At 38.9% G+C, this 27269-nt stretch overlaps 1 protein-coding gene across 1 annotated transcript in view; it reads left to right on the top strand.

Moving 5' to 3' along the window:
• Positions 1-26400, top strand: part of MYO3A (myosin IIIA) — a 124114-nt gene extending 97714 nt beyond the window's left edge. Inside the window, exons 27-36 of the mRNA XM_075047340.1 lie at positions 79-190; positions 1709-1871; positions 2513-2599; positions 5602-5725; positions 6832-7810; positions 8504-8642; positions 19240-19349; positions 21869-21909; positions 23649-23789; positions 25590-26400. Coding sequence (XP_074903441.1) covers positions 79-190; positions 1709-1871; positions 2513-2599; positions 5602-5725; positions 6832-7810; positions 8504-8642; positions 19240-19349; positions 21869-21909; positions 23649-23789; positions 25590-25704 — 2011 coding nt within the window. The 3' untranslated portion in view covers positions 25705-26400. The remainder of the gene's footprint in view (positions 1-78; positions 191-1708; positions 1872-2512; positions 2600-5601; positions 5726-6831; positions 7811-8503; positions 8643-19239; positions 19350-21868; positions 21910-23648; positions 23790-25589) is intronic.
• Positions 26401-27269: the final 869 nt, after the last annotated feature.

The following is a 27269-nucleotide window of genomic DNA, read 5'->3' as shown; positions in this document are numbered from 1 at the left end:
ATTTAAATGAATGGTTTAAATGTATTTGCATCTATTGCTCGCTATTAATGGAATAAAAAATCATGTATTTGTCTTTAGGTATTACCTCATCTGTTACAAAACGAATGATGATCCTCCAGTCAGCCCAGAAACCTGTGCTGCCATCTTGGAAAAAGCACGCCTTGACAACTGGGTTCTTGGAAAAACTAAAGTAATTTTTTTATATACTGTATCTGCATTATTGCAGCATGTCATTGTTAACGTATTAAGCAATTTTTTTTCTCACCTATTTGGTTGGGGTAGCTCTTGGTCTATTGGTTTAAAAAACCCACCCTTTGCTGGGTACTGTTCCCTGATACCTGGCTGAAATCCTGACCCTGTAAAGTGTTAAAATTCTGATCAGCTTTAGTGAGGCCACAGTGCAAAGCAGTATGTGACAACAACACTGCTTGCATTTTCTTTCAAAAAATGTGGTAGTAAGGTTCCCAGTGAGTTTAGCCCAAGCTTTCTTAAGGAAAAAACTTACTTCTTCCCTGGAGCAATCAGACTCACAAAGGGAGAGGTTTTGGCTTTCCAGCCTGAGGCCTCTGTGGCAGACTTTGCTGGGGGGGGGGGGGGGGGGGGGGGGGGGGATAGCAGGATGATCCCATATATATCAAGTGGGGGGAAGACTTTATTGTAAGAGAAACACATGTCTGCTCCCATACTCTTCTTTTGGTTCCAGTTCAGTAGTCATCTCAGTGTGCCAGAGAGGGACACACACCCACCCACCCCCCAATTGACAGATCTCAGGAGGTCTGCCAGAGAAAAGAAGCATCAGACAAGTACTGCACCAAGTCTCTCTATTTGCTAACGTAGCAGTCGGGCCCAGGAAGGATATGGAGAGAGAGAGGTGGATCCTAAACTATTTGAAATCACCTCAGTGTAGAAGAAACAACTGTTCTTCTTCTGAGACATCTTCGTGGATAGGTGGGACAGAAGCCATGAAATTACCTCCTCCTCAACCTTCATTTCCACCTGCTGTCTTAGTGAGGCTAATGGACAGCATGCAGCCAAAGGAAGCATATCTTGAGATGTGAGATCTATATTTTACTTTAATTAGGTTTAACCTGCATCTGTGCTGTCAAGTGATCAAAGATAGGGGGAATGCAGCAAAATAAGCATAATTATTGTCTTAATTGCACAAGCTCTTTCTACACTTTTTATTTTAACCTAATATACACCAGGAGTGTGTTTGTATCCCTTGTGCTGGACTAATTTTTCAGGTGTTATATGAGCTTCATGCTTGATAAAAGCAATTTACTAAATAAACAATGCCTTAGGTTTAAAATTGGAAAGCAGAGAGGTTGAAGGTTCCAGATTCGGATCAGATTTAGGTAACATATATCAGATCTGTCAGGTTAGCAAAACTGTCAGCCTCGTAGTTTTGAAAACAGATTTATACTTCAGTTACAGACTGAAGTTTTGCACTGGGGCTTTAAAACATCTTCCCATGAAAGCATGAATAAGCAGGGACTGACAAAAGATGTTGAAGGGCAGAGTAAGGTAAACTAACACCCCAAACAATGAAAATGCTATCTTTAACAAGAATGATCCTTTAGGTACTACAGCTAAAGAGTCTGTTCATCATTTGAAACCAACTTGTAACTCTTGATGTTAAATGGATTGAGTGAATACAGGACCCGGGAGGGTAACTGAAACTTTTGCTTGTCTGCCTACTTTTTTTAAGGTATTCCTCAAATACTATCACGTGGAACAGCTAAATTTAATGCGGAAGGAGACAGTCGACATGATTATTTTGATTCAAGCTTGTGTCAGAGGGTGGCTGGGTTCAAGGAGATACAAAAAGATAAAGGAACAAAGGGAACAAAGTGCTATTAAAATACAGTCAGGTAATAGCTTTAAAACATTTAACATTTTGCTTAAAGCTAGTGCAAGTGTACAGTTGATAGATGAATGTGCATGCTGGATGTGGATTTTGCTGTTCTGCTGTTACATTTGACAAAATATCTTATACTTGGTGCTATCTGTTCTTATGAAGAAAAACTTCTTTTAACCAGGTCATGACAATCTTTTTACTGAAGTTATGTTTATCAATGTTACATTTAAAAGGCAATTTTAAAAATGGAAGGACATGATTGCACAGATGATACTGTTATTAATAATATTCTGGCATGCTCTGACAAGGTTGTATAATATAATAATGAAAATAAAATGTATTAACCATCCTAGATAATAAGACCAATTACACTGTTGATGGAGACATCAACTGAAATTTTTAATACGTTTCAAACATCATCGTATTTTATATTCTGATTCTCTTGTGCTCTTTATTGATTCATAATAACTTTACTCACCAGAAAACGTAGGGGTTTTGTAGATTTACTGCTTGTGCTTGTTCGCCTTTTTTTTTTTGAAAGATAAAGCCTGCAAAATATTTATGAATATTTTAATGAGGGTCTGTAATTCCTTCCAGACTTTTTTCTTTTTTGTGTACCTAATGGATTATTTAATTTTTGACATCTCTTTTCAGCTTACAGGGGGTTTGTTGCTCGTAAAGAATACACAAATGCAAAACGTAATAAAAAAGTGGAAGAATCTATTACTAGACTTCAAGCAAGTAAGAATTGTTTGCTTTTGTGGCTTTTAATGTGCTGTCCATATGCAATATGTTGATCCAGATTCTTTGCTATTACCTAGCTACACTGGTTGACTGTGCTCATTTACACATTCTGAGGTATCATTTATCTATTATATATCTATATACAGTGGTTGAAATGAGTCAATGTATTCTGTTACCTGTACCTCAAAGTGGCTTAGAGGCACTTTCTGCAGCTGTGAAGTGGGCTGGTTAAATGCCATAGCAAGCTTTTCACTCCTAGTCTGACATGTCTAAGTATTACAGCTGGTATTGTTGAAGCTCCATATGACCCTGTCTGCATATAATGTGTGTGTGCATGCTCTTCTGATTAGCAATAGGTTTTGTTACGTATCAGTAATAGTTATGTTTGAGAAGACTGCAACCTGTAATTTCACTTATGTCTCCAATTCTTTTTTGCCATCGCTGAATCCAACCTAGCAAAATATTCCTTCTCTTATGCAGCAATAATCACCTTAGGCTCAGATGTATGCTATGTGACATCCCTTTTTCCTCCATATATTTCTGTCTTCCACCATCCTTGCAGAGATGTCCCTGAGCCAGATGTATTCTGGACAGCTCTGAAACCAGCAGCAGTACAACTAGAGGCACAGGTCTGAAAACAGCTGGCACAAATCTGCACAGCACTTTCAGTAATTACAAAGGTGGTAACCCCAAATATAAGCTAGTGCTGCCAGTACCCAGGCTATCTCGATTTAAACTACCTCAGATATGCCTTCATGACTATATACCAACACCAGTGCTGCTTTTAAATAATTGTCTGATGCATCTGTTAATTGCACTGAGACAATGTTAGTGTGTACTGAAGAGCAGTTCACTGCAGTTGGTAGAACTTCATCAGTGTAGAAAACAATCTAAAACCAGAGTAAAATCCAGTGATGTGCCAAAAATAATTACACATCTGAAAGTTGTCAATTATATTAGGATATTTAGCAAATGCAAAAGTATGAATTTACCACTTTGCTCTGTTTCTTCATCTCCCCAATATTTCTTCTTGTCCACCTTCTCTGTCCTATGTGCAATTTCATTTCAACTTTTTTCAATGCACAAGAAACCAGAACAAAATGGAAGTCCATTTTTACTTAGCTCTCTCAGTTTTTTTCCCCCATTTGTTTCTAAAGCAATAAAAAACTCCTTTACCAGTTTGAAAACAAAGCTTAGACAGGTACTATCTCATAACAGAGTTCTCAGGAAACTTCAAAGATGAACCAGAATAAGTCCAAAAAGACCAGACTTAGCTTATATTGGCATGTCCATTGACATGTAACTTGATTTATTTCAAAGTAACTCCTGTTGAGTTGCTTTTGTATGAAAATGGAATGAGGATTGGCTCAGAAGTCCAAGAAATTCTAGAAGTATTCCAAGTGCTTTACAATTAGCACTTTTCTAAGGCCCTGTCAGACTGCAGTATAAAAACCAATTGTGCCAATTCTAATAACTGTTTGGGTTCCTTTACCCTATATCCAATTATCAAGATGTAATTTATGTCCCTTTTATAGAATGCTTCTTACACTGACCATTGCATCTAGTGGAGCCCAAGTTGGTCTAAATTATGAGTAGGGAATGCTAAAGCAAATAAAACCTATCACCAAGTTATATGAATGTGTTAGAATAGACTGCTTATGCTCCCTTCCCATTCTTAAGTGAGCTTGACCTTTCCCTGTGCTGCAAAACACTCAGCAGAGTTGATAGTCTTGATACTGCATTTGGAATTAGAGTTCAACAGAAATATTTTGACAAAACACTATGTTCTTTTCATTTTGCCAGGGATTAGCGGATTTGTGCTGAATCCCTGGAATTGCAGACTTATCCAAATCACAGCACTGTGGAGACTGTGCTAGTTCCCATTAGGAAATCATTTGCAAGTTCAGGAATTTTTGAAGCAGCATTCTGAATGCAATTCACTTTCTGATTAAGACACTTCAGTGTAGATGTCTAAAAGTGACCTAGGTGTCTAAACTCCTCTTAATAGTCAGCAGAGCCTAGAGTTTGATTCATTTTATTCAAAACTACCAAATGCTCAGTTCATTTGCCCCCATATTGGTATCTAGTGTCATTTTAGATACCCTAGGTTATCTTGCCTGGCCTCCAGCTTCATTTCATGTGGTATACCCAACTTTCTCCAGAAAGTCCCATCTGTCTTGTTCTTTCTGCCTGCTCAATGTAGATGCCTTGGGTATTCTGGAGCACTTCAGATGGCACTAGATACCTATGTGCCGGCAACTGCATTAAGCCCCCAGTGACAAGTCAGCACCTACATGTCTCAGGGAAGACGCATGTTTGAGTCCTTACTCATCCTGGTTCAGACCAGAAGCTTGAACTTGTGCCTCCTACAAAGCACAAGCAGTGAGTACCCTTGCCACAGTGCACCTGGTTACTGTGGAGCTTAGCACATCCTTCATGCTGAGCTTTTTCATTTTGAATAATGAGTCTTTGCAAAAGGAGCATGAGCTAAGTCTTCTGTAACTGCTGAGCTATAAAATTTTCAGTTTTTCTCTGATCTATTGACTGTTCAGCTAATTCCAGGCCTGTGCCAGAAGAGAGCCTGGTAATCTCTACAGCCTGATAATCAGGTGTTTTCCAGGGAAATGAAAGACTGAGTCAAATCAATTGCCTAAATCAGGCAAAGCAGGTACCTGAAGCTGAGAGCACTGTGTTCTAGAGACACTTCTATAGCACTATGCTTCTGCTTCATTCTGCATCTTCCCGTATTTTCTTTAGTCCAATAAAATACAAAGAAAGAGCTTGTTTATATCCTCATGTAGAATGGGTACAGCTTTCTGAAATCTCAAAAAAGTTTTGTGGGACAGAATAATTTCAGATGAAGTGTAATCATAATAAACACCCCGATCCATATTTCGTTATTGTTTTTTGTTTAATGCTGTTATCATTTGACTCTCTGAAATGTGTGGGACATGCATTGCTTGTTGCCTAAGGTTGGTTTGTATTACAATTTGTGTCAGTTGCCAGAGGATACTTACTCAGGAAGAAGAGAAAAGAACTAACTGAGACAAGAAACAAAGCAGCAATAACAATTCAGTCTCACTACAGGGGATATAAGGAGAGGAAGATCTTCAAAAGGAGGAGGTAGTGTTATTTTGTCTGTCTTATGTCACTCAAATGTGTCACTTTTCAGTAACTACACTGCTGAAGAACAGCGATGTAAGCTAAAAGTGAAGCAAATTAGGACTATTCTATATATGTCTGCAGAGGTAATGTACATTTATGTGGAGGTTTTTAATGTCAGTAGCCAATTTTCTTATATTTTTAAGCCCAGGGAATAAAGGCATATTTAGGGGAGAGATCAACAATATCATGCTTACCTGTAATGTTAACGTAATCTGTAGATGAGTCTCTTTTTTGGAACTAGCTCATCATAAAAAATGCTCAGACAAAAGTGAGAAATAGGCATCTGCAAGGAACTGTTCTTCTCATCTTAAGTCACTGAGATAAGCATAGGTGATGACAGCGGGAACCCAGATGTCTTGCTCAGATCAAACAGCTAGAAGTCAGGTGAGGTGAATCACATTCTAAATACCCCTGCAATATGATTGTGGTCCCAATCTCTGAAATGGAGCTAATAGCACTTTGCTTATCACCATTGTATTTTCAGTGATAGCATTTAAGTAGGTGGAGACTAGTCCAGAGGGGTGGAAAACAGCTGTGAAAGAGTCCAGATTCTTTCAGAGGGAAGGAACAGGGTGGCAGATTTGAGATTTAAAGACAGTTTAGGAAATGTTAGGTCTTTTAAATTTGACCTGGACCTACGCCCAGGATCATTCTTTTTGCATTCCTAGTGAGACTTGAGGCACTTTTCTTTCATGAATACATTTAGGATTGTGTGTATTTATACATATTTGAAGTGCTAAAAAGTTTCTGCCTTATGTTTTTATTAACATTTAAATTAATTCTTTACTGTTTTATCAGGCCTCATGCAGCCTAGGTTGTCCCCTTAGCAATTTTCTGTGAAGAGTTTAACAAGGATGTCCCTTTTCACTTTAAGAAATAATCATCAGAAAGACAGAGATTAGTTTGCTGCCTTTAATTCCAGCTATATGCACTAAATCTTTCCCAGGTTGCAATGTACCAAATTGCCATTTAGTACACAAACACCACCAAAGGTAGTTGTAAAGTTGTCACTATCCTTCATCTTCTTCAGCTATAATTTTTGCCCAAAACTCTATTTCATTCAGGGAATCACTTAGAAAGAAACAAACTGAAAATGTAGCATCCATTACTGAAAAGGAAAAGGATGAAGAACTTCAAGATAATGAGGAAAGTCCAGCCAGAGTGAAGAGTACCCTTCCTAAAACAGAAGAAGAAGCAGTTGTCATTGTTCAGAGCCATTACAGAGGCTACAAAGTCCGTAAAAAAATAAAGGAAGAGCATGAAAAAATAGCAGAGGAAGAATTATCTGCTGTGGAATTCCTTGAAGCACAACTGCAGCCGGCTCAAAATGATACACTGGAAGAAGCAGCAAACGAGGAGACTCAAGATGAAGCTGATGCTGTTACTGACAGCAAGTGCTCTGGGTGCAGTGACACAGGGAATGTCCAGGAGCAACAGAAAACATCTACTGAAGGAGAGGGAGCTTCTGTGAAGCAGAACCCTGCGGTAAAACATGTTGGTAAAGGTGAAGAACAAGCCTTTTTGGACAAGTTGTCCAGCAAATCTACTGTCAAAATCGCAGTTAAACCTAGTCCCCAGCAAGAGCAAAATAATCAAGATAAGCTTAGTGCAGATGGGCAAAATCAAGAATCAGCTGTGGTCCAGCCCAGGACTGACAGGGATATGGAAAGAAACTACCTGAAACATGAAGCAGTGATGCCTACAGGATGTAAAGGAATTACAAGAAAAGAGTCACTAAGAGGCTCACGGAAGCAAGTTGAGGCAGAAAAACAAGGTTCAGAAGACAAAGAGAAGGCAGCAGTGGTTATTCAGAGCAGTTACCGGGGTTACAGAAGGAGGGGACAACTCAGAAAAGAAGGGAAACTACCTTGCAAAAGTCAAGAGAAAACTACAAAGGAGCCAACAGAGGCAGTACATGTTCAAAAAAATGATCCCCAAACAGCAGAAGATAGGAAAAGCACCAGTAAGGAGACTGAAGACTCTAAGACACTGAAGGGAGACTCGGAGAAAGATGCTTGTGATTTGGCAGCTTTTTCGCGGCAGGTAAGAAGCTCATAAGCTATGTATGTTGAGCATAATACTCTGAGCAATAACAGAATGGCAAAGTTATTTTACTGGCTTCAGTGGCACCAAGGTTTTAGTCTCTAAACTAAGACTGAGATTTTGTAATGAGCGTTCTATAAAAATGCATATTTTGGGCTGCAACAGAAAATACCCTTTTCAGGAAGAAGGGAAAGACAAAGTTAGAGCACTGGCAAAAAATTATGTTAGTTTTAACCTGGTTTAGGCTAAATGCAGAAGCTTTGCCTTTGTTTGTTGAAATGTGTGTTTACCAGGCAAGGACCTTAATTCAGTAAACTTGTGAAAAGTCTCTGTAAATGAAACTAAAGGTGGCTGTGTCAATGTCAGGGACTCACACATGTGCAGAGAAGTATGCCTACAGCTGTAGAAGCTATTTTGCATTAGCAAGGCACCATCTGCTCACATGTGTGAACTACTATGAAGTAGTTGCAGGACTGGGCTGCAGTGTGGAGTTTCCTACATGTCTTTTTTTTCTTCATCTTTTTTTCTTTCTTTTTTAAGGAGTATGGGAGTTAAATGTTGTAGGGGTCTACACTGCAGTAGGCAGAGCAATACCTTTTAAATTCATTCTCTAGTCCACTATTTTACCTTTGATTACCTTGGAACATGTATACTTATATATAATAATGTAAAATCCTGTGTTATATTTTTCAGATATCAAAATTATCCGAAGACTACTTAGCATTGCAGCAAAAATTGAATGAAATGATATTGTCACATCAGCTGAAACCCGTGAAGCTGTCCAAAGATAAGCAACCTAATGGCCGACTTTCTTCTCATGTTTGTCAGTCAGGTAATGTTGAACCTTACTGTTAGCAGAATTTTCATTTGTAAACAGGACTGTCAAGAATTGACTCCTAGTCATGTTTTTAAAGGCCAGGGAACTAGGAGGTGAGTTAGCTCTGGCTTCTAATATAACTCAGGCTGTACATTTTTGTACTATGCCCTGTATCAGTACATGTCTGGAACATAGTTTCCAGCAAAATATCCGAGCCTGGTTGGGATTTGCATATTTACCATTTTTTGTGGTATTTTGTTTCAGTGCTTCTTAAGATTGGTGAATGAATCATTGTGAAGCCTAGGCATAGCATCTCTAGCAATACTTTCATTTGGTAAAAATTCCACATTGGCTCTTTTTCACTCATATGTTGCTCAACTGTGTGTGCTATTGGTAAGGTATGGGACTATGTTTTAAAAACAAAATATTTTTTTAGATACTATGTCAAACAATTTACCAAAGTTTGTCACACATATGCTGAGTAAAGTTTAGCTATCCACAAATACAGCTGAGGCTATTAGAACTTGGAACTTCTACCCATATTGGTGGGTATGTCCTTAAAATTACAAGTAAAGTTTTATTAGTAATTGGCACCTATTTAACTCATGCACTTAAGAGGACATTACCTCTGAAGGTACACTCTGAAGTTATTTATATTCCAGTTAACATGGTCAGTGGGGGTTCCCAAAATGCAAGCATACTTGGAGCCGGTTTGGTGGCAGTGGGGAGGAGTACTGGGAGAATAAAGGTGGAAAACACAGGATTCAGAGCATGCAGATCATTAAGACCTGTGCCCCACGAGGAGATCCACAAAGAGCTGACTGAGCTGCTCAAGCCTCTTCAGTTGGAATAGATGTAACGGGATTTCCTCAGCTTGTGTCTTGGGCTGCAGATGTGGAGGAAGATGAGGGCAAGCGTTGCAGATCACTGGGTAGGTCTCCATTTCTGCAGGGACCTTGTGCCAGCCCATGCCACTGCACTGCCTCTGGGGAAGATCTCTGCTCACCTCTGCACAGCTGGGGTCATATCCAGGACTGTCCCTCGCTGCCCAGAGCTAATTGTACTATTGTCATGGTTTAACCCCAGCCAGCAACTAGGCACAACGCAGCCGCTCGCTCACTTCCCCCCACCCAGTGGGATGGGGGAGAAAATCAGGAAGAAAAAGTAAAACTCGTGGTTTGAGATAAAGACAGCTTAATAGGACAGAAAGGAAGAAAATGATGATGATGTTAATAATAATAAAAGAATTAGACTATACAAAACAAGTGATGCACAATGCAATTGCTCACCACTCCCCAACCAATACCCAGTTAGTCCCCAAGCAGCGATCCACCCCCCAAGCCAACGCCCCCCAGTTTATATACTGGGCATGACATCACATGGTATGGAATACCCCTTTGGCCAGTTTGGGTCAGCTGTCCTGGCTGTGTCCCCTCCCAACTTCTTGTGCCCCTCCAGCCTTCTTGCTGGCTGGGCATCAGAAGCTGAAAAATCCTTGACTTAGTATAATCATTACTTGGCAACAACTGAAAACATCAGTGTTTTATCGACATTATTCTCATACTGAACCCAAAACATAACACTATACCAGCTACTAGATGGAAAATTAACTCTATCCCAGCCAAAACCAGGACAGCTATTTTCACTATAACATTATGGATTCAGTTTCATGTATGCCAATACTTCTTTCTGTTCCCATGGCTTCATTGAAGAGATCCTAGAAGTACTTCAGCCCTGCTTTGCAGTCCTCTCAAATGGGCAAGCTGGTGAAATAAGGGCTTGCTGTTTACCAAAGCTAAACCTCTAAGTGTAAACTGGCTGCTGATAGATAATCTATGTAGTTCAGCATGTTTCCAAGACCAAAGTCTGCAAGAGAAAAGAAATGTGAAATGGAAGACTAAGTGCAATGATCTTTCATTAAAGACAGAGCAATGTTTGTGATTGTCATTAATGGGTTTGTACGGAGTGCTCTATTAAATATTGCTGATTTTTGACAAGGTAATCTTGAGGAATTAAAAATGCATGCTTTGGAAAATAACTCTTGGTTCTTAGACATTTTCCTACAGAAACTAGAGAATATAGGTAGAGGGAAAAGGAATAAAAAAATCCCTGGTTTGTCAGTTAAAGATCTCATTACTTACACAAGTGAACCAGGTGAAAATGTACCAGTATTTCCATGACGTGCAAAATGGAGCAAAGTCTACCCTTCACATTGCTATAAATTTAAGTAGCTCTACAGGAGGCAAAAGGATGCCAGGTTTTCGCACCTGTGCATGCAACCCTGCTTAAAGTGGTGACTGGTCAGCCACTTCCCTTCATCTCTGAATATGTCCCACTGCTTTAAAACTCTGTGGTGTCATAATACAGCAGTTTTCCAGTGGTAAGGTGTGTGGAAGTACTGTGTTGTATCGTTTTGAACACTGAAAAAAGTCATACATTTCTTTGAACCAAGTCAAAATGCTTTTTAAGACAACACTGACACAGTTGTTGAGTTGCACAAGAGACCAGGTCTTGGCCTCATTTTAATAAATAAAAGGAAATAAAATTTTATTACCAGGTAATGTTGGGTGGGCTTAACAAAAGGAGGATTTATTTTCTCTATGTTTTCTCCTGACAAATGTCTGTATGTGTGATGTGACAGCACTTAGCTCTTTTGTGCATCAGGCAAAATCTGTAAGAAAATTCTAATGAATTACAAGCCTCCCCTTTTCTTCTCTTTATCTTATGCATGCAAAAAATGAATGTTTTCTATTTTGACTAATTGTCTTTTACAAAAAATGTCAGCAATAGCAATCATAACTTTAAAACAGTAGGAAGCATCAAAAAGAGAATCCCGAATGCTCATATTCATATAGATTAAAACATACTTTTCAGTCAAGGCATGCTCATTTCAAGATGGCTCCTGCAGAATTTTAACAAATTTTTTTTTTTAAATAAATATGGTGGACACATGCTTTCAGTTTTGATTAAATTGCTGCAAGCTGGCATGTAGACAGGTGAGTACAGGGCTCAGAAGGAGTTACCCTTTCCAAAGCTGAATGCATTTAAAATGAAATAGTGGGTGCTGTTTGACTAAGAGGCAATGACTGAACTCACTATAGAGAAATGTGTCACTAAAGCACAGGCCAGCTGAATTTGTCCTACCAGCCCTTAAACACTGTAAAGCATGAGTTGGCCCCTTCTATCTCAAACTAAACTAGCCTCTCCAGCCTATTTACTGCTGTCCAGCTAGTCACTTACTGAATGCTCTGCTCCAGTAAGTCAAACCACCCCAAAACCAGTCCTCCTCCAGTTCTTGACAGAACTCTTGCTCCCAGTCTTTCTGTAGCAAACTTTCCCTTGATACAAGAGGCAGTATTATACTTTGAGCTGGGTCTGGCTTCTTGGCCCTTCTTGCCCAGCTGGTCTGAGCTGAGCAGCCATAGTTTGTGTTTGCTGTGTTCTCTTGTTGACCCAAGTACCTCGTACAATGTGTGTGGCTACTCATGATAAATGTAAGGAAGGTGACTTTTGCTAGACATTGAACTTTAAAAAAGCACCAAGGAAGGCCAGCCGGTTTCTGGTTAAGTGCTGTGTTCTGCCAGCCTTCCCAGCCATGATATGAAGTTTCACTCTCTGTAACACAGTGGGTTTGACAGTGGACGCCAGGCTCAGCTGCTCACCTAGGGTATGGAGCGATGGCAGCAGGGACCTGAGCCGTGATTTCTCACATTCCCACGGCCATATTTATAACTTCTGACCAGTCCACTTGAAAGACCTGTCTTGGTGTGGAATGTGAACTTTCTTTTTCTACATTTGAACATAATTCAGACAACAGGAAAACTGTTTCCGTTCCAGCTATGACCAATCCACAGGATATTGAAGTAAGAGAATACACTGCAGTAATTCCCTAGCTTGCCTCTGAGCCGGTTGGAGCCTAAACATTACAGAACTCAGTCACAAAGCTGCACTGTCTTAAGTAAATGTTTATTACAGCAAACATGATCTAACTAGATGTAGAGAATATTTAAGTAAAAATACGCCTGTGTGCAGTTCATTTAGGTTGTGCTGTCTACAACACAGGAGTTATCAGCATTCTGGATATCGTACTTTCTTCCTGTATGCAATATAGTAAGATAACTACATAAAACAAAGACTTGAGGTAATGTACTGCAGACTATCATGCTAAAGTGAAGCAGGTAGACGTGGTGAGTGATCCACTGTCTATTAAACAGGGAGCAGCCTTCCTGTCCTCTTGCCTACATTATGTGTTACAGTATAATTTATATACACACATTTACTGAAAGATATGCTTTTACTGCAGGCTTCCCTCTAGGGCTACCTTTGCTGTCCTACCCTTATGAAGGCAAGGATTGTTGAGCTTTAGCTGTTCTTTAAATCATGTAGTATTTACCTATTTGTAATTACTTTGGTCATTTACATTTATTTACACTTCTTCCTCAGCTTCACTAGTTTCATATGTCTTTTTACATCTATAACACATGAATTGTATTTTATAGCTCTGTGCCAGATAGGAATACCTGTCCGCCTTCATCTGTGGGTAGGTGGCCATTGTTCAGTTTGAGAACTTACCAGCTCCCCTGATGAAATATTTTATTACATTGCTACCCACAGAAGGGAAGGAATTGTGGGACAGCTGGATGGCATACTGTGACAAATGTTCAGATTTTCAAAACTGTTTATTTTAATAAAAATACAAAGCCTGCAGTTTAAAGAACATATGAGCAAAAAGGTTAAATGAATCTTAAATCCACAAGGTTAAGTTGTTCTTAAGTGAATTTATTTGTATTTATAAAAATGCATAAAGTAAGCTGCACGAGGTTCCTGGAATAAACAGTATTCCTGTGGCTTGAATTTCTGAGTAGGTTTTATTTGCTTGCTAAATGCTTTCAGCTAAACTTAATGGCTGCATCCCAGAACTGCACCTTTGGACTGCTAGTGAGCCTTGGGTTACTGTGGTGTCAGAATAGATGCACAAATGGCCACTGTCAAGTTTTTTGAGGTCAAAGCCTGAAGTGAGGGGAATTTGATCATTATGGGAGCAAATTTTTTCTTTTTTCTCCAGATGAATAATGGTGCCCATCCTTCTAAGTATTAAATGACAGTTCAAGTACAAAATCTCAGGAAGAGAATTTTCTATATTTAGAATGAAATTCACATGGTACGAGGAACTCCAGTGCAGCTGAGGACCTTTCCAGCTACACAAAGGAGTGAGACAGGCAGGGTTTTCATCCAGGATTCCTCCTGCTGTAGGCTGCCGCAGCACTATTTATGGGGGTTTCATGGGCAGCCTTTGCAAGGAAAAGGGAGCCTGTGTAGCAGTGGGTGAGGAGAGCAGTATTCACTGGCCGGTCTTTCTTCTTCGCAAGCGAGTGGCCAGCCAGGGAGCACTTGAGGTGTTGACTACCCTGGAGAAAAGCAGGCTAGTCAAGCGCTTCTGCTGTCTGGTTGTTCTCAGCCACTGGAGTGGCCCTTTGGACATGATGCAGCCAGGACGTACAGGATCTGGTTTGGGAGTTGGTCAGATCCATGGCAGAGCATAAGATTTGGGAGGTCATGGAAGTGGAGTACAGCCCATTTTCCTTGAACATCCTCTCTTAAATAGCAATAATCCCAGGTCACCAGACTCTCAGAAATGAGAGCATTAGTGTCAGTCAGAGACTGAAACTGCTTCCCTCAATGGGGCTGGTGGGACTTAGGCATGAGAGATCAAACACTCAGCTCCTGTTGGATGCAATCGGGGAGTTCTCGGTCTCTCGCAGTTCCTAGTCCTAGGTCTGTGCCAGAATAATCCCTCTGTTTTTTCCAGATTTCTAAGAATTTGCACCCATCAACAGTAATTTCCAAATCTGACTGTGGTGAACATCCCATGAATAAACAATACCTAAGAATTACTAACCAGAGCAGTGTTTTTCTATGTGCAAATCCCAAACTTGAGTCATTACGTCCTCACACTGTGTATAATTAGGACAGTAAAAAGGTATGCACGTAAATGTTGTAAGCAGTAATAGCTGTTCACTTCTCATCCTGGAATTCCGGTTGCATTTTTCTGATTACTTCCAAGCCCCTCTACAAAACCCATACAATTACTGCTCTTACTCTTGTTTTTCTTCATGCTTTATTCTGAGCCTGGCTTTATACTTCTGTCCTTGTAAGATGTGGAACAGCGCTGAATCAAACATGTAACATTTCACTTAAATGACCTGAAGACGGGTTTATCTGTTTCTCCAGGTGGTCTAATAAATAGAGACCTTTCATCACTTAGATGCTTATCACAGCTGTAACCACACTATTTCTCCAGTCGTCAGTATAAGATCTGTTGTTAAGTCATACATTAATTTACATTAGCATCCATGGATGTTGATTCCTCAAGATTGTTGTCTTCCAAGCTTATCATTGTATGTCAGAATGTGCAGACAGTTTAACCTAAAGGGCTGTTGATACCGACTCATCTTTATTCAAGTATTTCTTGTTTGTTTCTTGAAACTTGAATGTTTCAAGCACATGCAGATCTCCACAGTTTCCATAGTTTGTGGTGGTGTTCAGGATACACATACATTAAATGACCTGGTCCTAAATTTCCTTGTCCCTTTTCTTATTTTTTTCAGTGTATTCGGAGCTTTCAGTGAGGGCTGAGTATGAAAGTATTAATACCTTGTAATTGAACACCATAGAGTCAGAGTGCATGTGTAACTTGGGTAGGAACCTTTGAGGTAAACGAGCTAGCTGAGATACTGATAGGAATAAGGACTTTTCCTTAGATTTGCTAGACCTTCTTTAATGTTACCTGGCAGCCACGCTGTTCACATGCCTTCGCTGACCCTTAACTCTGTAATTCGTTCATTCTCATGGAGAATGACCTTAACTTTCATTAAACTTTCCATCATCACTTGATCAAATGTATGTTTTGACAGTCTGCTTCAGGTTTGGGCAGGAGAGAGATCTAACTTCCTGGCCATGGGTTACAGCATGGCTGACATTCGCTGTTGAGGTTCAAAAGCAAAGCATCCAGGTCACGAGAGCAAAACCTCTTTCTTTTGACTGATTGAGTACTGACTGCGTGCAATTAGGCAGTTTGAGGAAAATCCTTCTCCCTTTCAACTTGTTCAACCTGTCTTCCTCTTGGTAAAACCTTTAAAAAGGAACGGCTGTGTAGCATCAATTGTTTTTGTTTCCAGTTTTTCCTACGCGTTGCTTCTAAGGCATGTGACTGTATCACGGCACTGACAGCACCCGTTCGGGTAGATAGGACCGCAGGGCATGGGCTGGCTGCAGAGCTGGGAGTCTCAGCACAGTCCTTCAGTCCAGCACCTTGGCTGTGCTAACGACTAAGTGGGACATAACCTTAAGCAAGTCTCGGTGTGTCTTGCCTTCTGCATCTCATTTACCCTGCTAGTAGGATAAGGGTGATAGTGCCAACCTGACATTTCCAAAGTGCTTTGACAGCTACTCTTGTGAATGGTTTTCATATCAATGTGCATTATTTAAATGTTTGTTAAATAGAAAGCATCAGTTTTCCTTTTACACATAAAGCACAAAGCCAGGTCTTGCTACAGATACTTGAAGTCTTAAACTAAGCTATAGGTTATTTTACTACGGAGAGACTGGGCTTCAATAAAAAGCTTTTCTTTGTAATGGACTCTAGAAGCAACATAATTGGGTTATTAATAAGTGAATGATTTTACTCCTTCTTTCTGCTTCATTGCCTACTGCAGAAAGATACAGGCCATCTGGAAAACAAGCGCATCAAACTCACCATTTATCAGGCTTGGGTATTTAATTTGCCTTCCACCTTTAACTCTACTAAGTAAATGGTTTCTGGAATTATCAGCAACTAATAAAAAAGCAAATTTTACTTTGTGCAGTGAGTTACCCAATACAAGCAACTAACACATCAGCTTTATTTCAGTAGCAATGAACACACAAATCTAAGTGCAGAAGGAAATCACAGGTTCACTTTCTGGTGAAACAAATCAAGCTGAACCCATCAAACTATTTTTTACTTACTGTGTAATTTGGAGACAGAACTGAGAATTGCATTTTCAGCCCTCTATGTAATTTTTAAAAGGAACGATGGAGGTCCAAGCTTAGAAGGCTGCCTGCCCCAGCATGGTATTTTTATTCCCTCAGTTCTTTTGCATAGCTTATACATATGTACAACACACAAGCTGACATGAAAAGCTATTTTTTACAGAAACCCTTATCACTGTCAAAATGATGTTTTCTGAATGTAAGAGGAGTCTTCTTTGCATAGCACATATGCAAGAAGTATACAAGTAATTTCTGTTGGAATAATTGTAATCTAGAATACAATAGTGCTTTACGTGTTTGACAGTGATGAATTAAATAACGTAACAGCATACATAATGATGAATTCTGAGGGGACAACAAAAAATCTTTAGGTATTATGAGAGCTTTTGCCCTGTGTTTTTCCTAAAGCCATCAATTTGGCTTCATTTTTTTTCCTAGATTTTCATGCAGTCATGATCTTTGACACAATTTTTAAAAATGTGCTACAGAGAGGGGTTAGGTGTTTCTATTCATTCAACTACACTGACTTTTAAGGGTTTTTTTTAAGGTATTGTTTCCAGTTTAGTCTCCTGTTGTGTTTAAAAATAAAATAGGGAAGATATGCCTCTACTCTCTCACAAATGGAAACTTGGATAACTCCAGGTGGCCCATTTGAAATCCAGCAGGGTTACAACAGCCCACATATGAGCACAGTCAGGCCTGCTATACCTATTCAAATCAAAGAATGTAATTTATATTTAATACAGGTTACTGAAATGAATTTATTGCATCTAAATTTCATTATTTAACATTAATTATTTGTAACCTGGCTTAGAAAAAGACCATTGTTCTTTTAAGCGCAAAATGTTAAAAAGATACTTGTTCATTCATTACATGAGGAGCAGTCTGCATTTCAGATAAGAAACTAAAACAATAAATGTAATCATTATCCAACTACAATTTAAATTAACATTATTCGTTCTGGCTCCTCTGTATATCCATGACCTTTACAAGCCTTTATTTATCACACATAACAAAAAACTTACACAGCTAATTTTGCAGGAGTCAACACTGATGTATTACTGATTGTTTCTCATTTTAAATGATTGTGCTACCTCCTTAATTAAAAAGATGTCTGATGTACATGGGAGAGTTTTTATTTTTATCATGTAAAAGGGTTTCTGATGGTCATTAGAGAACAAAATACATTCTTCCTTCTAAGACTCAGTCACATGTACTTAGCACATCTATATGGAGTTACGGAGTTAAAGTTGCCTCATGTGAAAGAGGATTACATCAGCAGAACACACTTCAGTAACTCATTGGGGGCTAGATCTTCATTCCACCCTCACGCTGTATTAATTTATGATAAGGAGATGTTTTTTCTCATGGACTGTCCTCTGAATACTTCTGTGATGGGACAAGGACAATATAAAACCTCACTGGATAATGGAAAATATGTGGATACATGGTTCACCATGCCTAGACCTTGTGCTGTGACTTCATTCATCACCCTGTATGTGTCCCTATGACCCATCTCTATTGTCGGTGTTCTGCTGTCATGCAACCCCCTCCATCATGAAGGAATTGCTGTAGCAAACTTTTCCTATAGCTGAAGCCAAATGTAAGGTGATCATGCTCACCATGCTGTACGTTTGTGGTCCCTCAGCCTGCCAGAGTCAGTTGTGTGGTCTCCAAGAATAAGGCATTGGGAGCCCTGCATTCTATGTCGGCTATGTGACAAACAGCCTATGAACCCTTAGCAGCCCTATATCTTAGCACGGTCAGAACTGCATATAGATTTTTAACAAGCAAATAGCCAAGACATTTTTCTAGTTCCCCATGTGCCAGCCAATGTAACCCACAAGTCAGTGCCTAACTCAGAGTTTGGAGACTGCCAGAGGACAGCAGTTCCATTTTGTGTCAAAATCTTGGTTTTGTTTCCATTAGAATGAAAACATTTTTTGCATGTTTGCAGAAAGCTTTTGTAGAAATAGACCAGAAGTTGAGTACACTAAACTAGATTACGCTGGATGCGATGGACATGGTCAGGCTGTGTTGCCCAGTGGTACATGATTTGGCTTGAAACAGAACAGCCTCAGCAGGAGACCTTGGGGAAAAACTACACCATGATTATGTAGAGGACTAACCTCTGAACCGGAGGTCTAATGCTAGTTCCCTCATTCAACACCTTCATGATTGACTCAAGTCTGAAAAGATACCATCCTCACCGCCCAGGTCCCTGTTACGAGATGGTAGCCTTCCAGTGTCCGTTACCCTTCAGAGCCCTTTTTTGAATGTGGAGAATTAGCCCTTTTCAGAAGGAGAAGCCTGTGCCAGGCAGACTGCTGGGCTGTTCCAACCTGACATTCGTTACGTGGCATGTGTCCACGTGGGTAGTCAGGACTCAAATGGATAAACCAGTTCTGCTTTCCAGTCCGGTGATGGAAATGCCCCAAACACTTGCTTTCTTGAGTTACAGCAAGCAGTAGAAGTGGCTATGTGGATTTTTTTGCTCTCTTTAGTGAAATGCTCTCCTGTTTTTGTAAAAGCCTCCCACGCTGTGAAGAAATAAGCATTGCTATCTTCTGCTTTTTCACAGTTGCAACCAAAGTAGAAGACTCTCGCCCAATGCAGAGACCTCCAAGGAGACCACGGAAGCCCAAGACATTAAATAATCCAGAAGACTCTACCTACTACACTCTAATACATGTGAGTTTAGCAAGTTTTTGTGGGCTAAAAATGCCAGAAAATTCCTACCTAAACTTTCTTTCTGATTGCCCAATTCCCTATATTAATTTCTAATGCAGCATAAAAGCTGTGCCCTGCTGAAAGGAGGCAGGCCACAAACTTCACATTTCAAACTAGACTTGAAATTGAGGTTCAGAGTTACCCTGATTAGGGACCTAGGTCAGGCCAATTCTTACTTTTGTACCTAAACATATGTACATTCATTATATGCATAAGCAGCATTTGCACTTCAATACCCAAATTAAGTGCCTGGTCTCCGTAGTTTCTTTGTAAGTCACAGGAGAGAAACAGGTTTGTTTGGAGAGCTATTTTGAGCGTCTAAATTAGTGCTCAATCTTGCAGAGGGAGCAAATATTAAAATAGGCTGTATTAGTATGCACACTGTAACTTCCTTTACAAATGTGTCAGATTGTGATTATGAAGGAATTGGCAAATACCAACAGCTCAGGAGACTAATGGATTTGAGTGTCTCTATATATAGCCTTTGGTCCAAGTTCAGCTGCCAAGGGCTGCCTTCCACTATTGACTTCAGTGCCCTTAAATATAGAAAAAAAGGCAAGAAAGTAAGCAGAAAGAGAGAAAATGTAAAAGCAGCTCAGAAAACAGTTCCAACAAAAAAGCAATTAAACTCATTTGCTTGAGGTGCCTGCATTTTAGTGACCTATTTTAACAGCCACTGAGAGCCCAGCTAATAAACTAACCGTAGCAATTGCTTCTCCTTTCAACAGAAGGTGTCACCAGGACCTTTAGGGAGAGTTGTGTCTGGCATACCAAAAAAGACAAATATGGCTATGTTTTATTATGGGGGCTTTGAAATAACACAGCTTTGGAACAGTGATATTCTGAAAAGAAAGTATATTTTTAAAAATAAATTGGCATGTAAGAATAAGATTTGTTTTGTGAAAGCAAGATTGGTGAGATAAAGGACTGAAATGAAAGGCATGACACTGAATTCTGTATTAGGAAATTTCTGAGGAGAAGGGTAATTCTCAAGCAAATGCATATTTAGAAAGCTGAGACTATACAGTGAGGAACATGCTATTTTCTGAAAGTTAATTTCTTACATGGCCAGCTCCATATCAGAAAACAGCCATCACATCAGTGCAAACAAAACCTGCAGTAATGCCAGGGAATTTTGAAACTGATTTTTAGCAGCAGTTTTTCGAGGTATTAATCAATATTACCTTCAATTAGTTGTATTTTTCAAGAAGGTGCAAAAAAGAGAAGCCTGTCTTCCTGACATTAAGTTCACTGGTAAGGGAAAGGTTCGGCATAAATGTCTATACATTGAAGCTTAGAAAGGAGACCTACTAGTTCTTAAATTCTTAGACCTTGGGTAAGTCATTGAGCTCTAACTTGAGATACTTGATGGTAGTCAGCTTTCCCAGCTATTATGGATTTTCCACCTTACTAAAAACCTCTGTGACCTGCGGGTATTCGCAGATGATTATCAAGCCCAGATCACCTGAAAGTGAAGGCACACAATGAGTGCCTCTTTTGAAAAATTTTCTCTATCTTCTGCAAAAACAGGTATTTCTCTCTATTAATTAGACACCTTCCATTCTCACTCATCTCCTTGCATATCAAATGAGCTAAAGGGGTACAACGTATAAATGAAGCCTGACAATAGCCCATTGTTCATACAAGGCACTAAAAGTTTATTTTGGGGTATATTTCTTTAAATCAGCCTACCATTTTGCAATTACATGTCTTGTCCATTTGCCTGCACACTGAAGTCCATCAGGACTTCTGAGAATCAGTGACTTTAGAGTCACTAATTCTAGTAAGTTTTCACTCGTTTGCAGGAAACACAATTAAAACCAAAATTAAGACCATCTACACTTAAAAATGCTGCTCTTGAAGTTTGATGCACTAGATGCTGCAACATAGCATTGTTTTGGCTGTAGGGACAGAAATCTATTAGAGATAAGAAATTATTCACATTCCCTCTGAATCTTTTCTCCTCTGCATTTCTAGATGTCTTGTATCGTAAAGGTGCTTTTGCCACCTCGTATACTGCTTTTTAAATGGGGCCTTTGTCCATTTTATTTTACTAAAACCTGTGACAAGACTGCATTAATGAGAATAGGATTATGCCTGCTCCCACTGAGTTGCCTGTATTCATGGAAAATCTCATGGCATCACAGCAAATTTGCCTCAGTGAGGTAGTGTTGTCAACGTCATTAAAACAACTATAGATATTTGAAAGTTTTAGATCTCCTTTTTTGTTCTGATTGCAATTACTTAAGCTTTTTTTCACAGTATGGCAACTGAAATTTGGGAGTAACAATGCTAATCCCATTCTCAGTCTCAAAGATTCTGAGAAGAGATTTTTCTGGAGCACTTGCTCAGCAAATTAGATTCTTTATATTTTCTTTTAATGAAAAGTATACAACACTCTCCCACCTAACATATTGATGAATTGTATCTTTGCATAAGCTTTCCTTTCAGTATTTTTTAATTACTTTGTATTTTCTTAGAAATCAATACAAGATGAAAAACGGAAACCAAGAAAAGAAAGGTAATTTTTGTCATTATCTCACTATTGTCATTTAGTACTCTAGAAATAGTTCTTAGCTGTACTTCAACCAGGAGAATAAAGCATTAAAAAAAAGCATGGTAATTTGGTGATTCACAGGAAGGACATTGTATACAATATTAAAATATGCAATTTTCAATGACAAAAATCCATTACAGAATTCAGTCGTTCAGTTTTACTACAGCATGGCCCTTTACCATGGCAACACAAGCATAATAATAAGTTAAGATAAGGTCCACATCAAAGATAGTTCTGACACAGAAAATAATTGAGGGTGCTTAAAATTCCAGCCAAAGCAAATGAGCAACCAGTTCTTTTTTGTTAGCAAAAATACAAACACTGTTAAAATTGTCTCCTACAAATATATGACTGTTTGGAAATAGATCATAAAAAATCAAAACAATAATTATTAATAACAGGTAAAGAAGAGTAGCCCTTGAAATTTCAGCCAGAAGTCTTTTCTTCACAGTGTAACTAACCTATTTTGATGGATCACTGCAGAAATAAAGCAAGCAATAGATATATTCTGCCCTTCTGTATCTTAGATCCTTACATGCGCTGTAGACCTGGTTCACAGCTCCTGACATACATCATAGCTTTATTTTGTGTTTCTATACTTAAGCTTTTTTGCTGCTCCCCAGTGACATTGCTATGGTACCATAGCATGCATGCTATGGAAGCCCAGTCATAGATGCACGATGAATGGGCTCTTAGCACTATCCTCAGCTGAGGTTGCAGAATACAAACTCTGTATCTAAAATATGTATCTTAAAGGAAGTTACATGACATTATATGCATTTAATACGTGCTCTCAGCATCTAGCTTCATTCAACCACAGTTTAAATTGCACTTGATTATGCCACTGCTTAAAGGATTCACTTAATGTCCATGTCCCCTGTGTCTGGTCTGTTACAGCTCTTTTTCTGATGTCATTTGGATCCTGAAAAAATTTCACACCTACTGTTGTCTCCTGTTGAGCAAAAAAAAAAATAAAAAATCCAAATCTAGTGGTTTCTCTCATTTGGCCTTGTTAGGTTTCACTCATCTTAAATCTAGTTAACCAGTTCCATGACTGCATCTTCTTTCATGTGCTGACTCTGTATTAATAGAACATAGCAACTGAAATCAATGAGTTATTTCTGGTTTCTACCAATGTGAGAATTGAATTCTGTATTTCTTTTTTTGAGTTGCTTTTAGGATATTATTTTTTCCCTACCCATTCTAAACTAGATGTTGGGATTGTTTTTTTCTGTACATATGATACCCTGGATAGCATTCATCTAACAAAATAAGAGACATCTGCATTATTGACACTGATATCTGAACTAGTTGCTTTAGATTCTTCTTGTACTCAGAGAGGTAAAATAGTCATCTTTAGGAGAATGAGTTATCTCTTCCTCAAAGAGATATCTAAAATAGGTCAGATGAATTATACCATTAAAAATGCCTCCCCATTGAGTATAATGGCAAACCCAAACAATTTCAGTCAGATACATATGTCCGCTTTATGAACATCTAAAAGTATTTAGTCTTTCAAAATTCTCAATATCTACATCGTACAGCAGTTTTCAGAAACTGATTCCTTGTACTTACATATATTATTCCTTAGATCCTCAACACATAAACACAACTAATAATGATATTTGGTTGCCTTATTTTTCAATGTTGAATATAATAATAAAGAGTAAAACTGTTAACTTAGTATACTTATTTATTGACAGTCTGAGCAAAGTGCTAGATTTAGATATCTACTACCAAGAAATTTCATCTACTGATTCCACCTCAAAGGACAGCAGTTCTACCACAAGAAAGAAGAGACACCCAGCTGAGCGCAGGACTTCAATTTTAAGAGCTACTGAGCGGTAATTCATACAAAATAACCATAGGAAAAAATAAATGTTGTATATTCTTGTTGAAATACTCAAAAGATTCATAAAAAAAAAGATACTTTTTTATTCATGGAATCTTGCCAAATTAACTTGTAAAATGTACAGCTGAAAATTTCCCATCTTCACGCAGCAGGGACAAATGCTAGTATGATTGGTGTTCAGCCTACCTGCTAGTTTTTGGCTTCCCAAGTGCCAGATGAGATGGACAGATGTCCTGCTGTAAATCTGTGATCTAAAATCAAACTAAACTGAAGCAGAACCTAAAAATTGTATTTCTGATCTATTAGATTTTAAATAGGGTGGATGTGCGCTGAACTTTCTGCTTGCTTTCTGCAGATAAGACACCAGCTTGACTGCCTCCTTTTCCTGCTGTCCTGTAGCAGCATATGTGTTTACAGCCTGTGATGGACACCACCAAGGTGGACAGCCAGGAGAAAAACCCTAAAGGGAGGAAGGAGGGTTTGCTCTACCTCCTCTCTTCCCATATAGACTTCATAGAGGGTGACCTCTGCTGGGCTCAGAAAATTCATATTCTCACTCTTGCCAATGCACCCACACACATGGCATGTGCAAACACATAATTATAAATCTTGATACATTTGAATCTTCTTGTGTCTTCATACATGTAAGAAAAACTTGGAAAATATCTAGGTCAAAGGCTTAAGGGAAACACTAAGCCTGGGATGATCTCTGAATTTGAAAATGTACCCATAGTAATAGAGGAAATTTTTTTAGAATGTTTTGTGCCCCTTACGTATTTTATTTTTGGCATTTTTTCAGGTAGGATCTAAATTAGTTTCAGGAAGGTGTTGTGAAGGCATGGAATTAAAAATAATAATATCAGGCAACTACCATATAGTTTATATCCCTTGGAAAATGTGGCATTTCTAGGGTGGTTAATTACACCAAATCTTTCACCCTGAGGTCTGGTTTAGATGGGTAAGAATTTTGCCACTGGGCTTACTAAAAGGAATTTCTTACCTTTTACTGGGTGCTGCTCTGATTGCATCCTAATTAGACATAGTGAAAAAAATATGTGTAACTTTTAAATTTACACTGTTACCTCTGAGGGCAGATCTGCACTCCATTATCTCTCGAATGGGGTCACCTGGATCTAAAGACCATATAGTCATTTCTATCTACAGAAGTGAAGCACCGAGTATTTTTTATTTGGCACTTTACCTTTGATGCTGGTGTAGGACCAGTGGTGGGGTATACCTTTAGTGTAGAAGACTACAAATTTTTGTAATTATTTCAGAGTAATAACCTTTTTAAATAACTGAGCTTTATTTTTAATCTTGCTCCATGGTAACACATGGTGCCAAGTCACCATTCCAGCCTGTCAGAGGTGGCTTGCAAAATGCATCTGAAAAAAAAAAAAAGAGATGGCCACTTACAGTGAGCTCTACAGGCAGGTTAAAAACAGAGCAAACAAATTTATGCCAACTGAAAATCTGGTTCAGTAACCATCAGGCAAACGCTACTGCAAAGCACCCCCATGTTCTCATCCTGTTTATGTCCTTTTATTATGTCCCCTTCGTAGAAGAACATGTTGTTCTTCTGTGTTCATCTGCTTTTAGTATACAATGTGTTTGTTCCAAGGTGCCTGCTTTATGCACCGCAGGAAGAGGCCTAGCAAAGTCAGTTGATTTTTTTTCTTTCTCCCTTTATTTTTTCCCCCTGAGGGAGGAGGTTAAGCAGTCTATTAGGAGAGTTTGCCAAGGTAAATGTTTTGACTTTAATTTCTAAAACACTTCTGCGCTTAATCCCTAGGTCGAGGGTTGCAGAAAGCCCCCTGGAAGAGAGTAAAACCGAAGATAATCCCTATGACTACAGACGACTGCTGCGGAAGACCTCACAGCGCCGGCGCCTTATCCAGCAGTTCTAGCTGCTGCTGCTGTTCCTGCTGCCATTTGGCTTTTAATAGCATAATCTTTTTTTATCATTTTATACCATGTGCTTCCTTTTTTTTTTTAAATCTCCAATGTTTCAAGTTTACAACATGTGTGTTCACGTGAATATGAAGTACTGTGGTTTACAGCCCAAGACCATTGCAAAGGGACACTGTCAATTCGCATATCTCATACTTTAAAAAAAATTAATATAAAAATCAGCTTTCTTTCAAATACCACTGCTACATCTTAAAATTATTAGACATTAAGCAGCTTAAATCTAGTTCACTTTCCTCAATGTATATTTCTTTCTTTTTTGCATTTCATCAGTCTCATCCAATTAAAACAGATCATTTAGTTCATAGTTCCCTGGTTAAGCTTTCAAATTCCCATATGCACCTTCAGAAAACCTTAGTTATTGTTTCTAATAAATTGTTTTACAGGAAAAAAAAATTACAAGAACACCATAGGGGAATTTTTGCTTATTTTAGGTGTACAATGCCCAAATTTGGGGATGAACTGTTTGTGGCAAGTGTCCCTCTAATGAAAACAAACATGAATGATTAATTGGATAGCATACTATGGCAGTTTATTTCATTATTGACTTTACTGTAAAGCTAGTAGCCAGTTTTAAAGGTCAATACTGTGTGTATAATCTTTATGTTGGAGATGTCTATTTATGGGAAGTATATCCACCTCTGAGCTTTGTGACTAAGTGATGAACTTTTAAATCGTGTTTGTTTTGTTCTCCTTTGCATTAGATTTTTAGGAATCTTAATCTCTGGGGTGCCAAGAAAGGAACAGAAATACGCTCTCTGGTTGATTGCTGCCTAGATGTAATGATCATTCTTAATCAGTTCCACTAGAAATTAAGTGGAAATAAAAGCAATAGCCACTGTGTTCAAATTTTCCCCTGGAAATAAAAGCAATAGCCACTGTGTTCAAATTTTCCCCTGGAAATAAAAGCAATAGCCACTGTGTTCAAATTTTCCCCTGATTCCTTATTCAAAAGACTTTATTTCACAGAAACCACACACATAATTGCTGCAGTTCCTTTCAGGATTCGTAATTGCATGTTCCCTGCTGCAAAGCAAGAGAAGGCAAATTTCGTGATGCCAGTATAAAGGCCTGATCCTGCTCCCTTGCTTAGCTCTCCTAAATACTACGACTGGCAGCAGCGGCCAGCCACAGGGGTTGGCTTTTGTCTGTTCCACACACACACTTGGCCCTTTCCCCAGAGACAGGTAACCATTGCTTCCTGATCTGTAACTAGTCATAAGGCTGTGCACCGGGTTAAAATTCGCTGCAATGTAAAATTTGCGATAAATTGTTTAAATTCCAAAATCTGTTTTGAAGTTGCTTTCTCATGTATTACTAAAACGGTGAAGTAAATAAAAATGCACAAAGCACCGATACGGTTGGCTGTGTCTGAATTACACCCAGAACTGACGAAACACTGTGGACTGGGGCATGAACGAGCAAGGCAGGGAAGAGCTCACAGCAGCCTCTCGCCGTGGAAAGCCGGAGTTATCACCTGCGTTTCCTTAAAGTCGATGTGATC

The sequence above is a fragment of the Buteo buteo genome, chromosome 2 (assembly GCF_964188355.1).
Source record: "Buteo buteo chromosome 2, bButBut1.hap1.1, whole genome shotgun sequence".
Taxonomy (NCBI): Eukaryota; Metazoa; Chordata; class Aves; order Accipitriformes; family Accipitridae; genus Buteo; species Buteo buteo.
Note: the sequence above shows the minus strand (reverse complement) of the source record. Positions and strands in the feature narration are given on the sequence as shown.